The sequence below is a fragment of the Somniosus microcephalus genome, chromosome 24 (genome assembly GCF_052327205.1).
Source record: "Somniosus microcephalus isolate GS21.2 chromosome 24, FLI_Smic_1.0, whole genome shotgun sequence".
Classification (NCBI taxonomy): Eukaryota; Metazoa; Chordata; class Chondrichthyes; order Squaliformes; family Somniosidae; genus Somniosus; species Somniosus microcephalus.
Window position 1 is genome coordinate 7059377 of NC_141010.1, and position 17617 is coordinate 7076993.

The window sequence follows — 17617 nt, forward strand, 5'->3', positions numbered from 1 at the left end:
TAGCGAGATCGTCTATTATATCAAAACCTTTTAAAGACCTCTATTGGGTCACCCCATCAAGAGAAAAGAGGCCCAGCCTGTTCATCCTTTCCTGATGGGTATAGCCTGGCATTTCTGGTATCGTGCTTGTAAATCTATTTTGCACCCTCTCCAGTGCCTCAATATCTTTTATATAAGAATATAATATTAAACAAGTGTTCTAAATTATTCTGTGTACCTAAAATCAAACAAGTCAGAGGGGGGGGGGGGGGGGGCAGGGAAATAACGTCCTCATTCACATTCAGTTTCAGTAACAAGTCATTTCCCAGCCTAGCTGGTTTAAGTTTCGGTTCGAGTCAGAGAGCGAAGTGGCAACAGCACCGCGGAGGCTGCCGGGAGTTGTAGTCTGCCGGGTCTTGAGTTTGCGCAGCGGCGGTGGGGGCGGGGCGGCGGCAACAACTACAACCCCCAGCGTGCATCCGGGCAACAAGCCTCCTTCACTTTGCCCAGCTGCTGGGTTTATGACGGAGTCCGCGTCGCGCGTATGTACACAAGAAAAAAAACTTTTAAAGCTTTTTTTTTGGAAAAAAATAAAACCTGGGCCTGCAGCAGAAATGTCTGTGTTTTAAAAAATGTTTCCCCCTCCCTTTTAAAGTTTTTAGTTGAACTTTTCTCTGTGTTGTGTAAGTGCGTAGCTGCCTGTTAAAGACTCTGCCTTTCACTTTCAGTTTTAATCCTGGTGTCACTCTGCTCTGTTTAGAAGCGTTTACTCCGGTAAGTTTGTTATCAAGACTTTATTCTCTAGATGTTATGGTTATTGATGATAACTTTGTGTAAAATGATGTATGGAAGAGGGTAAGTCAAACTTTTAAGTCTGTCCCTAACTGGGGTTATTTATGTTTAGCTTTTAAAACAAAGGACTGGCTTGTTATTTATTAGCTTCAATTGTTAGGAAACGGTGATAGGTTTGAAGATGTTTTATTTTTGCTCAGTCCCCTTTTTGAAGGGCTTGGTGGGATCCAGTTACATGGCTAACATACCTCTGGTGCCCTACCCAAGTGGATATTTCCTTATTTAGTTGAGTGCCAAAGGAACAGGATTAAGCCATTCAATCCATCAAACCTGCTCCACCATTTTATTCCATCATGGCTGATCTGTACTTCAACTCTATTTACCTGCCTTTGATCCAATCTCCTTGATGCCTTTGCCCAACAGAGATGGGATTTTTTTTTGGGGGGGGGGCTGGATCGCACTGCCTTGAAAGGGTGGTAGAGACCGAATCCCTCATCACATTTTAAAAAGTACTTGGCTAAGCACTTGAAGTGCCGTAACCTACAAGGCTACGGACCAAGAGCTGGAAAATGGGATTAGGCTGGAGAGCTCTTTTTCGACCGGCGCAGGCACGATGGGCCGAATGGCCTCATTCTGTGCTGTAAATTTCTAAGATTTATATAACCAAAAAAATCTGTCAATCTCCATCTTGAAAATTTCAATGGACCCCCCCCCAGCTTTCTGGGTGAGAGGATGCCAGGCTTCCATGACCCTCTGTGTTGGTAGGATATTTAACCGATATTCACAGCCTCGCCCAGTCCTGCCCTCGCCCTCCATCCACACATACTTCTAAGCAGGAATCACTGATGGTGTTGCAGAGTGGGATTTTTGGATGATTTTCCCCTCATGTTTGCTTTCCCGTATATAAATCATCACCCCTGTGCTCGCTGATCTACATTGGCTCCCAGTCCGGCAAGGCCTTGATTTAAAAAATTCTCATCCTTGTTTTCAAATCCCTCCATGGCCTCGCCCCCTCCCTATCTCTCTAACCACCTCCAGCCCTACAACCCCCCTGGAGATCTCTGCGCTCCTCCAATTCTGACCTCTTGCACATCCCCGATTTTAATCGTTCCACCTTTGGCGGCCGTGCCTTCAGCTGCCTGGGCCCTAAGCTCTGGAATTCCCTCCCTAAACCTCTCCGCCTCTCTCTCCTCTTAAGACGCTCCTTAAAACCTGCGTCTTTGATCAAGCCTGTTCTAATATCTCCTTATGTGGCTCGGTGTCAAATTTTGTTTGGTAATCGCTCCTGTGAAGCGCCTTGGGTTTGTTTCACTGCGTAGCGGGGCTAAATAAATGCAAGTTGTTGAATGAAAAACATTACTAAGTGAATTTGGAAATGATTACATTATTGTGATCAACACAATAAATGCAGTTGTTAGGGTAATCTTGTGAACTTTGCCCCAGAACAATTGGCAAGTACTGCTGTGTGCAGTTCGCCATTTTGATTTCGGGACGAGAACAAATCCCGGTGATTTGATGGATTTGCTATCTCTCTCTTGTACCCAACCCCCAGTCAGTGAACTCTCAATCAGATCGCTATCATCTCACTAACTACAGGAATGATGAGGTGAGACTTATTTTATTTCACAACTCTGATGTGGTATTTCATTAATGGCTCACAATATTTCCAAGTTAGTTCACAGATACCCTACAGGCTCTGTGAAGGACTGTATAAACGTCAAGGCCCATGTACCCTGTATTACAGATGCTAGTGACTGGTATTCAGTGTGTTGGGGAAATTATTCACCACTATCTGCAGATTTCTGCAATTTGATTAACAGTTTTCTACATGTACTCTAGGGGGCCCCTCCTATACTCCACTCTCTTACTAAATGGGACGGACTGGGGGGGACACAATTTTTTTTTAACATTTAAAGTGCCGCTCCTTATTTAAAGAGGAGCTCACCTGAAGTTTATTTTGGTGGGGTTTTTTTTAATACCAATTCACTTGTTGCCATGGAGACCCCTGGGTATGGTTTCCCTCACTGCTAGGCTGCTGCAGTGATGCCATTTATGGGGCTGGGACGGGGTGGATGTACTTGTGCTTGTCAGAGCTGCTCTCTTACAGACTGCAGAAGGGAAGGGAAATGACTTCCAAGCAGCCTGACCCACTAGTACCACGGAACATCTTGGCGTTGTGTGTTACCGGGACAGCCCTCCTTCTGACTGGTTTGAAGTCCAGGCCCTGCTTCTGTTTGCAATGGATCCTTTCTGGGAGGCTCCTGTTAATTGACAGCACCAGCAGGGCTGAGCAGTGAGGGTAACCCTAATTGAGGGTTTCCATGCCAACAGGCAGTGAAACAATCTGATCCTCCTCCCCCGTGCAGCAGGTCTGAGACCTGAATCTCGGGGCCAAGACCACTTTGTGTGGCAGAGTATGGCCGCGTTGCTTTTTGTAGTTAATTTTGAAAGCTCTTTCATATTTTCTGCTGGTATCGAGCACCATTAGACCTGCCCTAATGCACATTCACGTCAGAGTACGAGGGCAGAGTGGGAATGGCTAGCAGTGAAAACATCAGGGCAAAACAAATGAGAAGAATTCGCAGACTGTGTGATCGCAATATTCATACATCTGCAGTTCCATTTTCAAACTGCTTAGAACTAAAATTAAAAATTACGAGCATAGGAGACCACGTGTTAATTTAATTGGCCAAAGCATGTAAACAGAAATGGGGCTAATTTTAACCAACCCGCCTATCGGGGAAACTCACGGGATCGATGGAACGCTGGTTTTAACCCCCCAACCCCGCCCAATATTACTTTCCACTGATTTCAATGGAGAGTAAAATCGGGTGGGATACAAAACCAGCGTTGCATCCCGATCCCATTAGTTTCCCGACGGCGTGTTCGGTTAAGATTGCCCCCAAAGAGAGTTCGTGCTTGCAGCCGCCAGTCCACCCGATTACACGTGGCACTTTAACACAAAACCTTTTTTTATTTTGCAAACCAAATGCCGTCTCTTTCCAACCAGCAGGAAAATCTCCATAACCTACCCAAGCTGCACTCACAATTCAAATCCTTGCAAAACACGGGTCTTCTCATTTACAATAAGAATGATTTGGAACTAAAGCAGAAAACGCTGGAAGCACTCGGCAAGTCGGGCAGCATCTGCGGAGAGAGGGAAACAATTTAACACTTCAGGTATAACCCTTTTTGTCAGAACACTATATGGAACCAGTTTAAGAGCGTTCCGCAGATTGGTTTTTTTTGTTCCTCTTCTCCACCTTCTCCAGGGAAACCTGCTGATGCTCGGAGACATAGAAACATAGAAACATATTCGGCCCCTCGAGCCTGCTCCGCCATTCAATGAGATCATGGCTGATCATCCAAATTCAGTAGCCTGTGCCTGCCTTCTCCCCATATCCCTTGATCCCTTTAGCCTTAAGAAATATATCCAACTCCTTCTTGAATATATTTAATGAATTCAATATTTATCCCTCAATCAACATCACTAAAACAGGTGAAAAGGTCATTATCACATTGCTGTTTGTGGGAGCTTGCTGTGCGCAAATTGGCTGCCGCGTTTCCTACATTGCAACAGTGACCTACGCTCCAAAAGTACTTCATTGGCTGTAAAGTGCTTTGGGACGTCCGGTGGTCGTGAAAGGCGCTATATAAATGCAAGGCTTTCTTTTAATAGTCTCGTACTATCGATAAACACATTTTTCATTTCCTGCAGTCCACCATGAACGAAAGCCAAGGAGAGCTGCAGACCGATACCTCGTCGCTGTATTCCAGCACCTTCGCCCAGGTTATCTTCGTCAACGTGGAAAAATTGTACATGACTGACATCCCTGTGAAATGCAACTACACACTGACGCCCCGGATCAATGCCCATAAGAAGGACTGGATTGGAATTTTCAGGGTAGGTTTTTGTTTTCCCAACTTTTTGAATATATCAAGCTCACTGTTTTGTGCTTTTTCAATGAAAAATGGACAGAATGCCAGGATACGGCCCCCGAAACACTGGGAAAAATCCTGTAATTGCATAAAATAAAAAAGGATTTTTTTTTTTTTTTCCAATTCATTTTTGGGACGCGGGCATCGCTGGTCGGGCTGGGATTTATTGTCCATCCCTGCTGCCTTGAGAAAGTGGTTGCGAGCGGCCTTCTATTTGATTTATTCACCAGAAAACAATGGCTCTATTTATACATGGACAGAATGATGGAATGCAATCCCCAAAACACCAGTAAAATTCCTCGAATCCTACCATCATAAAGATGGAATTAATCACTTCAAAACAGCATCCCTGTTCATCGATGTATCTGAATGATTTTTAAACCTTCTTCCCTATGGCACACTCCTGGGGACCCCCCTGAATATACTGGAAGTTAAGACAGGACATTTCCAGAAGTCCATGTCAGCAACACCCATGAAACTATTGTTAACGTTGCAGAAAAAGGTTATTAGTATGACAGAAATGTAATGACCGGACTGAAATCTGATGACCTTGTAGATACCCTGGATCTCCTTTAGAAGTCCCAAGGGTCTCATTTATCTCACTGAGGTTGCTACTCCCCCCTGCTCTTCTTCAACTAGTGCTATGGGATCTTTCACATCCACCTGAGAGAGCAGACGGGGCCTCGGTCAAATGCCTCATCCGGAAGACGGCACCTCCGACAGTGCAGCACTCCCTCAGTACTGCACTGGAGTGTCAACCAAGATTATGGGCTCAAATCTACTTGAATCCACGACCTTCTGACTCTGAGGCGAGAGTGCTAGCACTGAGCCACAAGAAGTAATTTGTTTTTAATGTGTTCCTGGGATGTGGGCATCGCTGGCGAGGCCAGCATTTATTGCCCATCCCTAATTGCCCTTGAGAAGGTGGTGGTGAGCCGCCGCCTTGAACCGCTGCAGTCCGTGTGGTGAAGTTACTCCCACAGTGCTGTTAGGGAGGGAGTCCCAGGATTTTGACCCAGCGACGATGAAGGATCGGCTGATATATTTCCAAGTCGGGATGACGGTGTGTGTGTGACCTGGAGGGGAACTTGGAGGTGGTGGTGTTCCCATGCGCCTGCTGCCCTTGTCCTTCTAGGTGGTAGAGATCGCGGGTTTGGGAGGTGCTGTCGAAGAAGCCTTGGTGAGTTGCTGCCGTGCATCTTGTAGATGGTACACACTGCAGCCACGGTACGCTGGGGTGGAGGTGGTGAATTACAGACTGCATAATTAGCATAGGTAGTGGATGTTTTTTCTCCAACCTAATTTCCTCTTAACACACTAGCCTAGATTTTCTGCTCATTACTAACCACTTGAGTTAATAACAGCTTTACAATAGCAACAATGAGAGCATGTTGACTACTGACCCATTTTGGGGTATAGTTCCCAGCCCCTACACTTGCTTAAAAACCTGTTCAATCTCCAGCTTTTTCCAGTTCTGACGAAAAGTCATCAATCTGAAACGTTAGCTCTGTTTCTCTCTTCACAGACACTGCCTGACCTGCTGAGTATCTCCAGCATTTTCTGTTTTTATTTATAGTTCCACAGGGACTGGCTGGCCTCCAGCACTTCGCCCAAGTATGAGTCAAGTCCATTAGTGTCAACAGGCACTGTTGCCTGTGAGACTTCACGACAAACCTCAGTCCTGTAGTCGCCCAAAGCCCAATTCTGCACTTTCCAAGAGAAGCCACTGGCTAGTGATCGAGGATGCAAATCCCGACTGATTCTCTTTCACCCCAATCCCTACTGTGGCTCTTGTTGATATCTGCCCACTGAGCACAGACTTGATATTCAACCTGAGGCTTTCCATTTATGGCTCCGTCGAACTGATTGACTCTGAAGTTCGAAAGTTGCCGTTGAGGGATCTGTGATTTGAGTAACTGGGTACCTGTGAAACGCAGAATGGGTTTAAGACAGTAACCAAGACTGAGCTATTGAGAACAAGACTGTCCCAACGGTTTGAAACTCTTGACCCAAATTCCCGGATGCTGTTGGGAATGAAAAAAAAACACCTCTCGGACTTCCCACTGCTCACAGACCCCGTTCCAGACCTTGTCAGGAGACTTTGAACCGCCAAATGACATTTAAAAAACCCCACTTTGGCCAAGTGGTTAATTTTCTAAGAAAAATGGTAGGGTTGTGAGTCTTTCACACTGTAGTGATGGTTTCTCTCAGTCTGTTATATTTCCTGGACTTAGAAATATTACGTTAATCAACATTTTCAAATTGTTTTACAAAGATCAGAGAAGGAGTCTTGCAAAATTCTTGCTAATCTATTTCTAAATATAAATCCACCAAGCCTTGATTAGATTCCATTCTGTGACTCATTTGCCAGTTATTCTCTCTCTCTCGCTCTCGCTCTCTCTCTCTCTCTCTCTCTCTCTCTCACACACACACACCATTTCCTGTATCTGTCTGGCATGTAGCCATAACGTATCTATCCATTATCGGCTGTGTATCCATTACATATTTACCTTGAGTGTGTAATCTAGGCTGGCACATTAGTGCAGTATTGAGTCAGAGGTGTCCTCTTTCAGATGAGACATTAAACCAAGGCCCTGTCTACCTCGCAGCCAATGAAGTACCTTTTGAAGTGTAGTCGCTATTATAATGTAGGAAACGCAGCAGCCAGTTTGCACACGGCAAGGTCCCGCAAACAGCAATGTGATACTCACCAGATAATCTGTGTTTAGTGAGGTGGAATTAGCCTCTCTCAACTGCTGCCCATCCCTCTTGCCTCTTCTACTGCGGTCCTTTCTGACTCGGCAACAAATGGATATTTCATGAAAATAACCCTGGGAACGTTTTGCTTTTGGGAATAAAGCTATGAGGAAAGATTGGATAGGTTGGGGTTGTTTTCTTTGGAACAGAGGAGGCTGAGGGGAGACTTGATTGAGGTATATAAAATTATGAGGGGCTGAGATGGAGTGGCTAGGAAGGACCTAATAATAATAATAATTCAACTTTATTGTCATTGTACAATGCACAAGTACATGAACAACGAAATGTGATCTTGCAAGCTCCCATGAGTCCAGTACAAATAACATTAACATTAAACGTAAATAGCACCGTCCTGAGAGAAGCAAAGCCGCTGCACCTGTGCGCGCCGCCATTCCATTTCCACCATTCCTCCTGTCCGACAATCTTCAGCCCAACGCCCGGGCCTGCTCACCAGCCGCCCCTCCCGGGGCTCCTTCCGTGACCTTCTCACCAACCGCCCCTCCTCGGGGCTCCTTCCGTGACCTTCTGCACCTGGTCTATCCACTCACTCCATCTCAACCCCACCTGACGCAGGGTCATCCAGACTCGAGTCGTCGTTGGCTTGTTCTCTCTACACAGATGCGGCCGGACCTGCTGTGATTTCCAGCAAAAAAAATGTTTTTTTGTCTTTTTTTTGTTTTTCATACAGACCCCAGCATCTGCAGTATTTGACCCCTTGTGACCCCACCTCATTGTTCTTTGATGTAATGTTTTCCTGACTGACCTGTTTGGACACCATTCACACCTTTTGATTGCTGTGATTATCTCTCTGCCGAGGTGTGATAAAAGGCAGTTGGAAACATTACCTGTAAACATCTGACATGATTCTCTGACTATATAAGCTGTGTCTTTATGCATCTCTCCACTTCACCTGACGAAGGAGCAGCGCTCCGAAAGCTTGTGATTTCAAATAAAGCTGTTGGACTATAACCTGGTGTTGTGTGACTTCTTACATTTGTCCACCCCAGTCCAACTCCGGCATCTCCACACCTTAGCAGAGAGGTCAATAACCAGGGGGCACAGTAATTGGTAGAAGGATTAGAGGGGAGTTGAGAACGTTTTTCACCCAGAGGGTGGTGGGGGTCTGGAACTCACTGCCTGAAAGGGTGGTAGAGGCAGAAACCCTCACCACATTTAAAAAGTACTTGGATATGCACTTGAAGAGCCGTAACCTACAGGGCTACGGACCAAAAGCTGGACAGTGGGATTCGGCTGAATAGCTCTTTGTCGGCCGGCACAGATACGATGGGCCGAATGGCCTCCTTCTGTGCTGTAAATTTCTACAAGTATAACTTCTGCATTCTTGTTTTTTTTCCGTAGTTACACTGTGACTGCTGTTTGCAGTGAGATTATTTTAACATGATTTTCTTTCTATTCGAGGTTGGTTGGAGCACGGCTCGTGATTACCACACTTTTGTTTGGGCCCCTCTCCCGAAGGAGGACAGCCAGGTGGAGCGGCAGCAGCAAGTGACATTTGAAGGTAAGATTCTTTCAGCCGATGACTTTGAAACCGTCCAATATATCCAGCAAACTGTTTGAGCACTGGGACCAAAAGCAAACCGAATACAGGAAACTTTGTGATATCCGGCACCAACGGGACCGGCGTGTTGCCGATCTATCAAAACTGCCGGACATACAAAGTTAATGTTGAAGCATACGGAGGTTTTCATCTCCGTATCTGACAACAAACACTGTTGCTTAGCAACAGCTTCTAAAGCGTCGGCTGCAGCTGCAAGCGTCTCTAGCTGAAGCTGTTGCTATAGCTACAGACCTTGCAGTGCCTGACTGGGGGGGGGAAAAAGAACGAGAACTAAAAAAACTTATAGAAAACGGCTCCTGATTTTTGCCGTTAGATCGAGTATTCCAGACATACAACCTCCGGATAAACCAAAGTTTCCTGTACTGCAGATGGCAAGCACGGCCTTCAAATATCCCTGCAATTTTATTGTTCGCTCTCTGGATGTGGGCGTCGCTGGGAAGGCCGGCATTTATTGCCCAGCCCTAGCTTCCCTGAGAGGGTAGTGGTGGTGAGCTTCCTTGAACTGCTGCAGTAGCGTTTTGACACAACTGAGCTGGGCCACTTCAGAGGACAGTTGAGAGTCAACCAGGTTGGCGTGGGACTGGAGTCACATATAGACCCAGGCCGGGTAAGGACGGCAGGTTTCCTTCCCTAAGGGACATTAGTGAACCAGTTGGGTTTTTACAACAATCCGACAGCTTCGTGGTCACTGTTACTGAAACCAGCTTTTTGATTTCCAGATTTTTTAAAACTGAATTCAAATTCTCAAACTGCCCACGGTGGGATTGGAACTTGCGTTCTCTTGATTTCTTGCAAATTTGAGTCAGTGTTCGGAGAAATCCCCACATCTGTGGAAATAGCTGAAGTAGTCTTCCTGTGACTGCCCACATTGTAGCCCAATCCTGTGGGCCCCAGTGTAACCAACCCACGAACTGGTGGCCTCTCTCTCTCTCTCTCTCTCTCTCTCTTTCTCTCTCTTCTCTCTCTCTCTCTCTCTCTCTCCAGTAGCTGAAGAATTGGGAGGTTGCAAAGATGTGGCATTTGGTTCTTGTCTGATTTTTCCCAATAGCATTTTAAGTTATTGTTAATGGAGAGCATGAACGATAGGTAGATGCAAGGAGGATGTTTCCCCTGGCTGGAGAGTCTCGAACTAGGAGTCACAGTCTCTGAATAAGGGGTCGGTCGTTTAGAACTGAGATGGAGGAGAAATGTCTTCACTCAGTGGGTTGTGAATCTTCATATTTCTCTACCCCAGAGGGATGTAGATGCTCTGTCGTTCAGTATATTCAAGACAGATCAATAGATTTTTGGATATCAAGGAAATCGAGGGATTTGGGGATAGTGCGGGAAGGTGTAGTTGATGTAGAAGATCAGCCATGATCTTATTGAATGGCGGAGCAGGCTCGAGGGGCCGAATGGCCGACTCCTGCTCCTATTTCTTATAATACTTCATAATCATGCATGCACGTGTGTGTGTCTTGTGTATTTTTTTTTGTCTTCCAGCTTATTATCTCCCAAAGGATAATAATGACTTCTACCAGTTCTGCTATGTCACTCATAAGGGGGAGATTCGTGGGGCCAGCACACCTTTTGGGTTCAGACTGGCTAATTCTAGCATGTCTGAACACATGGACAGTGATTCCAGTCAGGAGATGCTCATCATCACTACACAAGTGAGTCACTTTTATATTATGGCGCGCGCACATTTTCTCAGTTAGCTAGTTTTCAAAGCTCAGCACTCTTAAGTAGGTTAAATCTGAGGGAATCTTCATTTGGTACAAAGTACAGGAAACTCTCGATTTACCGGCACCTAAATAACCGGAAATCTCTGTTAACCGGCAAAATTCAGGAGTAGGTTCAGGTAAGTTTTACTTCATATTAGTGGCCGTTCCTGGATCTGTGGCTATGTAACCGGGGCTCCTACACTTGTTGCTAAGCAACAGGGACGCTTGGTCTGTGGCCGGAGTTCCTGCACCTGTTGCTAAGCAACAGGGAAGCCTGGATTTGTTGCTGTGTACGGAGCTCTCGAACCTTTTAACTATACCTCTCTGTAATCTGGACTTTTTGATAAACCGGCACCACGCCGGTCCCGTCGGTGCCGGATAAAAGAGTTTCCTGTATTTCATTTCTTAATGGGTAAAATCACCACATTATTGGTTACATTTAGGGAGATATCATTTTTGAAATTAATTTTTGGTCCAACCCTCCGAGATCTCTGCGTTTCTCTTGAGCATCCCCAATTTTCATCGCCCCACCATTGGCGGCCGTGCCTTCAGCTGCCTAGGCCCTAAGCTTTGGAATTCCCTTCCTAAACCTCTCCGCCTCTCCTCCTTTTTAAAACACTCCTTTAAAACCTAGCTCTTTGACCCTAACCTATCCTAATATCTCCTTATTTGTTCCGGTGTCAGATTTTGATTTGTTAATGCTTCGGTGGAGCTCCTTGGAGCATTTTTGTATTGGAACAGGAGAAGCCCATTCCGCCCCTTCAGCCTGTCCCACCACACAGTTGGATCATGGCTGATCTGTATTGACTATGTTGAAGGTCCTCCTATAAATGCAAGTTGTTGTTGACGACCTGCCATGGACGAAAGCAGCATTTGGGGATAACGGGCAGAATGTAGCAGCATACTGAAACCTCTCTTTGCTGAGACCCACAGCACGGGACACCATCAAGGTTGAAGACAATAGGAGAGAAAGCGGGATAAGTGAAGTAATGGTGATGTGCCGTAGGGATTGGAGTTTTTTTTTAAAGTGTGGAAGTAGGGCAGTGTAATGGAAGTAAAGAGTTCCACAGTTTTGAGGTCCTTGCAATGAGTTGGAGGTGCTTGCTGTAATAAATCTTGATTTCATCACCATGAAGAAGAGCCTGTAGCACAGTGTAGTTGAAGCTTGGCAGGAACAAGCTCTGAAGAGCAGCGACCACCGCACGTAAGAACATGAGAATTAGGAGCAAGAGTCGGCCATACGGCCCCTCGAGCCTGCTCCGCCATTCAATATGATCGTGGCTGATCTTCGACCTCAACTCCACTTTCCTGCCCGACCTCCATATTTCTTGATTTCCCCATGCGTCCAAAAATCTATCTGCTGAGACTACTGAGGGTCGCAGATATAGGAAAAGCAGGCCGCGGGACTCTCTTCCGAGTATCTGCAGAGACTGGGCAGGACAGAGTTAAAACTGGTGCGTTTTTTTTTTAAAAATCTGAGCAGTCTTTACTTTCTTCCATACTGCCGAGAAATCCTGATTTTAGTGGGATGTTGCTCAGAAAACTAATTGGTATCGGGAGTTGGCTGCGGCAGTGCTGAATAATTCCAGTATCAATGAACTGTGAAATGCCAGTGTTTGAGCAGCTCAAAGTTATTGCAGCGATTAGAGTCGCCTGGGTCCTCGAGTTGGGATCTGTACAGTGCGTCCCTTCGCAAACCTCCCACTAACGTTGCTGGCGTTTTGTAGACTGGGTGTTTTAAGAGCTGGTTGGAGAATGTTTGGGGGGTTTTTTTCTTTGACATTTGCTAAATGTTAGTTTGGACTGCAGGGATTCTCGGTGTGACGGTTAACTAGGGTTTTTATCTGTTGGGAGTCGAAGATGCAAATGTTTTAAATCAGTGATGCTCGTAAAAGCGTCCTGCGAGCCTGCCTTTCCTTTATCTGTGACCCTCAGCATGCTCGCTGCTGCCATCTGTTCCTGGGCCTCCGTTCATGGCTCTCCTTGCTGTGGAATGTTGACGGTGCCATTCCCTCACTTTTTTTTCCCCCCCCTGCTCTCCAATAAAAGAAAGCCGGGGAATGCTGGAATGTTATTGGGAGAAGTGCCTATCTCCCGTTTCCATACAGCAAGCAAAAAGACCCCATTAAAATAGAAGTACTGGTCCTGTGGATCCCACTCTTCCTGCGAGGAAGCAACTGGGTATTCCACTTGGCTGTGACGGAATTTGGAAGATCAACGTGTGAGGGATTCGAGGTTAGACCCGTGCCCCATCACTGCAGCAATCCTGAGAGTGGCTCGCGAATAAGACATTGGATGGGATGGTGGCACTTGACGGGAAGTTAGTGAGTGACACTATTAAATGGTGGAAATTGGCTGTTGCCTTTTGTGCACCGTAGCCCAAGCTGCATGAGTAGATATTAATAAACGGGTTTCATTTTACTTCTGTTTCACACACGCTGACTTATTTCCTGGTAATTATCTGCACATCATTACTCAATAAGCCTCCAGTGATTATATCACAATCATTAGTCCTCGAGTGCGGGCGTCAAACAATTGCATGAACCATCAATAAAAATCTTGACGTTGTTTAACAGACAGTTTAATGCTGTGATTGGGGGTGGAGGGTTTTTAATTTAGAGCTACGGTGGGCTGACTGAACTTTCTCGTACTCATTTATCTTGTGTTTTCTGGTGACACTTGCTCTTGGTAAAGGATGTTCGAATGAAATCGATGCACAGGCTTCACAGTCTGTATATATTAAAATTGGTTTCAGTGCCCCTGGTCTGTGTGGGTTGGGGAAGGAGAGAGCCAGTGATGGAAAGTGTGCGTGGGTGTGGACACCCCTTGAGATTGAATAACTGAGCAAACTAGGCTGATACACAAAGACCCCCTGGGTGAGGTACTTGCTGGTTGCTGGCATCCTTCAAACTGTACCTTTGCAAAAGTCCGTTCCTTCAGGAGAGAGGCGGTGAGAAAATTGGAGGGAATGATGGGTGTGATTTCCAGGTTCAATTTCAGCTCAATGGTTCAGATGGCACGGCTCGGACTTTGGCTTATGACCACATCAAAACCGCTACAATTAGATTATTCCTGGTTGTCATTTCCAGATAACGATTATTTATTTTTCGTAGAGTGTCAGCCTGCAGTCACCAGGGTTATTGGCTCCAGTACCTAAAATTTTCCGAGATCAGGGGGATTGACAGGATAGATACTGGGAGGTTGTTTCCCCTGGCTGGTGAGTCTAGAACCAGGGGTCACAGTCTCAGGATAAGGGGTCGGCCATTTAGGACTGAGATGAGGAATTTCTTCACTCAGAGGGTGGTGAATCTTTGGAATTCTCTGCCCCAAAAGAATGAGATCGATAGATTTTTGGACTCTCGGGGAATCAAGGGCTATGGGGATCGAGCGGGAAAATGGAGTTGAGGTCGAAGATCAGCCATGATCTTATCGAATGGTGGAGCAGGCTCGAGGGGCCGTGTGGTCGACTCCTGCTCCTAATTCTTATGTTCTTATGTAACACCTTTAACGTAGTAAAACATCCAAAGAGGCTTCACAGGAGTGTTATCAAAAAACCAAATTTGACACCGAGCCACATAAGGAGATATTAGGGTAGGTGACCAAAAGCTCTGTCATTAAAGAGGTAGGTTTTAAGGAGCGTCTTAAAGGAGGAGAGAGAGACGGAGAGGTTTAGGGAGGGAATTCCGGAGCTTAGGGCCTTGGCAGCTGAAGGCACGGCCGCCAATGGTGGAGCGATGGAAATCGGGGATGCTCAAGAGGTAGTAGGAAAAATAATGGAATCCCTCCTAAAGGAGAAAATAGAAGAACATCTAGAAACCAAAAGCATAGTAATGAATAGTCAGCGTGGATTTCAAAAGGGGAAAGTCTTGCTTGACCAACCTCATTGAATTTTTTGAAGAGGCAACAGAGAGAGTAGACAATGGTAATGCAGTCGATGTAATTTATCTAGATTTTCCTACTCCTGCTCCTAATTATGTTCTTATGTAGATAGTGGGGTGTTTCTGAAAGCCCCATAGTGATCCAAGCATGTCTCGTGTTTTCCTGAAATAGGACAAACTTGAAGAATCGGAAAAAGAGAAAGATGAGTTGACGGCCAACAATCTGAGACTAATGGCGGAAAACACAGCCCTAAAGAAAAAGGTTGAAGAGCTTGAAACACAGGCAGAACAAGACAAGGAAGGACATTCTGGAGCACTGGAGATGAATAAGGTACATTAAAAACTCTGCTAATGGCTGTGCAGCCACCCATCTTGGGCACTGTCGTCGTGTCCTGTGCGTCAGAATTTCTCTGAAATATGCTAAGAGTTGCTCAGTTTCCAAGAACGAATTTTAAACAAGGTATGTATTTGCATTTCGAAGGCTTTTCCTCAAAGGTGTGCGAAGTTTAGTCTGGCTATAAGCTTAATCAGGATCCCTTCGCCGAGGCTTGTGGAGGCCGAGTTGCTTTGAATATTGTCCCTTCGCCACCAGAATCTGGTCCAAAGTGCACCACGGGCCAAACCGATAAAGCTGCTTTTATATTGTGTCGTGGGCTGTTGGCTCACGTTGGCCTTTTGCAGCTGGTGGCAACTGCAGACTGAACTCACTGGATTTTTGCAGGCCAGTAGCCAGGTGGAGCTTTATGTTCTTAATCAGATCTTCCTGACTGCCAGCAATCTTCCTGGGGCTCAGTTAGCGGGTTGTTCTGATAGCAGATTGATCCCTGTATTGATGTCGTGACACAACATGTAGATGATGTCATAGCATGGCTACTTTGTCCATGAGCACTGGCCACTGCCGGTCTGTGCAAGTGTAATCTACTCCGCACTAATTCACATAGAGACTGGCTATACCAACCAAATGTAATTATGGGCAAGTAGCACACTTGGGCTACCCTCCAAAGACCAAGCCTGCAGCATTTATTTAAAAAAAAAGCTGAAAATCTTCGCATTGTGCTAGTTATGTATCTGAAGTGAGTCTGGGACCGTTGCAATCCAACTCCTAGCGAGTTCAAGTCCCCAGCACTGAACTCTTCATTATTCAGCACACTTGAGCACTCAACTGACCGTTTCTTTCAGAGACCGTGACGTAGGAACAGGAGGAGGCCATTCAGCCCCTCGAGCCTGTTCCTCCATTCAGTTAGATCATGGCTGATCTGTATCTTAACGCCATCTACCCGCCTTGGTTCCCTAAACCTTAATACCCTCGCCCAACAAAAACCTATCGATCTCCGTTTGGAAATTTTCAATTGACCCCCAGACTCAACCATGACAATGGTTGATGAGGAAAGTGGACATGTCACACTGGCACACCATGCTTTCTGAGGTTGAACAGTGTAATGGGAGCTGTACTTTGTGTCTAGTGTGTGCTACTAGACGTGAGAACTCTCACTGGAAGAAACGGGTGCGGTTGCTTAGTGGTTATGTTCAAATCCCACCATATTGTGGGAAATTTAAATTCAGTTAAATAAATCTGGAATAAAAAGCTAGGATCAGTAATGGTGACCATGAAACTACTAGATTGTCGTAAATACCTGGTTCACTAATTACCTTTAGGACTCCCAACCCACAGCAATGTGGTTGACTCTTAACTGCCCTAAGACAATTAGGGATGGGCAATAAATGCTGGCATTGCCAGCGATGCTCGCATTCCGTGAATGAATTAAAAATATGTAGAGGGAACTCGACATCTAACTTGTACCATACCTGACCTGAGTGCACTGTGTGAATTAAGGGGAAAAGTCTTCCATTCCCCAGCACTAACTTGATGAGCCAAAAAAGCCTACAATACACCAATCATCTTTGCGAAATCTTGTAAGGCTTGACTAAAGGCTTCCCCTAAAGAGCAGCTGTTGTGAGTCTTCAACTTCTTCGACAGCCCCTCCCAAACCCGTGACCTCTACCACCTAGATGGGAACACCATCACCTCCAAGTCACACACCATCCTGACTTGGAAATATATCAGCCGTTCCTTCATCATCACTGGGTCAAAGTCCTGGAACTCCCTCCCTAACAGCACTGTGGGAGCACCTTCACCACACGGACTGCAGTGGTTCAAGAAGGCAGCTCACCACCACCTTCTCGAGGACAATTAGGGATGGGCAATAAATGCTGGCCTTGCCACGACGCCCGCATCCCATGAACGATTAAAAAAAATAATTTTTATTTTCCCAATGAGCTCTCCTCCCTGCGAAGTGCGTCCTTGGGATCAAACCAGAATGTTTTAGACACCTCCCCCTAGTGTACAGGCAGATACTGTGTTTTTTTTAATGGAAATCAGAAATAAAAATGCAAAGTGCGTGCCCACCAACTTCTGAGAAAAGGCGGGCTAATGTTTTGGGTTTGGATCTTTTGTAAGAAGAGTTCTGATGCGATCTATACACCCCAACCTATCTTGTCTCTTCACGGATGCTGATGGGCTTTGCTGTATATTTCCAGCATGTTTTGCTGTTGGTCCCTTGTTATTGGCCCAATATGCAACTCTCAGTGTTGGAATGATCATTTTGTTTCCCCCCCTCTTGTTACTTGTACCCAACAGAAAGACATGATGGCATTGGAAAAACAAATGTTGGAGCAGAAGGTGGACACCGAGGTGAAAATGAAAGCGCAGAGTGAAAAGACGGAACAGCTTAGAATGGAATTGACTGAAAAAGAGGCCACGTGTTTAAACACACAAAAGGAAAACCAGGTAAATGGAGAATGTGGTTTGGTGCTGTTTGTAAATAAAACTTGGGATTTCTGACTCTCTAAAAACTCTCAACTGGCTACAGGCTTGTTCATCGAGCTTGGTATAAAATATTTGCCATACGCTTTTAAGTAATAAAGCATCAAGACCACACTGGTGCACGAGAAACGGAAACTGTCCACTGGGGTCCTATGTGCATACAGCA

At 45.7% G+C, this 17617-nt stretch overlaps 1 protein-coding gene across 5 annotated transcripts in view; it reads left to right on the forward strand.

The window, feature by feature from the left end:
* Positions 1 to 456: 456 nt before the first annotated feature.
* Positions 457 to 17617, forward strand: part of LOC147101011 (uncharacterized) — a 49452-nt gene continuing 32291 nt past the window's right edge. The window contains exons 1-8 of one of the 5 annotated variants that reach the window (XM_085966170.1): positions 457 to 521; positions 708 to 753; positions 3782 to 3951; positions 4490 to 4675; positions 8887 to 8986; positions 10529 to 10698; positions 14800 to 14958; positions 17266 to 17415. In XM_085966170.1, coding sequence (XP_085822296.1) covers positions 4496 to 4675; positions 8887 to 8986; positions 10529 to 10698; positions 14800 to 14958; positions 17266 to 17415 — 759 coding nt within the window. In that variant the 5' untranslated portion in view covers positions 457 to 521; positions 708 to 753; positions 3782 to 3951; positions 4490 to 4495. Of the gene's footprint in view, positions 522 to 578; positions 596 to 707; positions 754 to 3781; positions 3952 to 4489; positions 4676 to 8886; positions 8987 to 10528; positions 10699 to 14799; positions 14959 to 17265; positions 17416 to 17617 lie in introns of those variants that run through there. The other 4 variants (XM_085966169.1, XM_085966168.1, XM_085966171.1 and 1 more) reach the window with 4 other exon arrangements.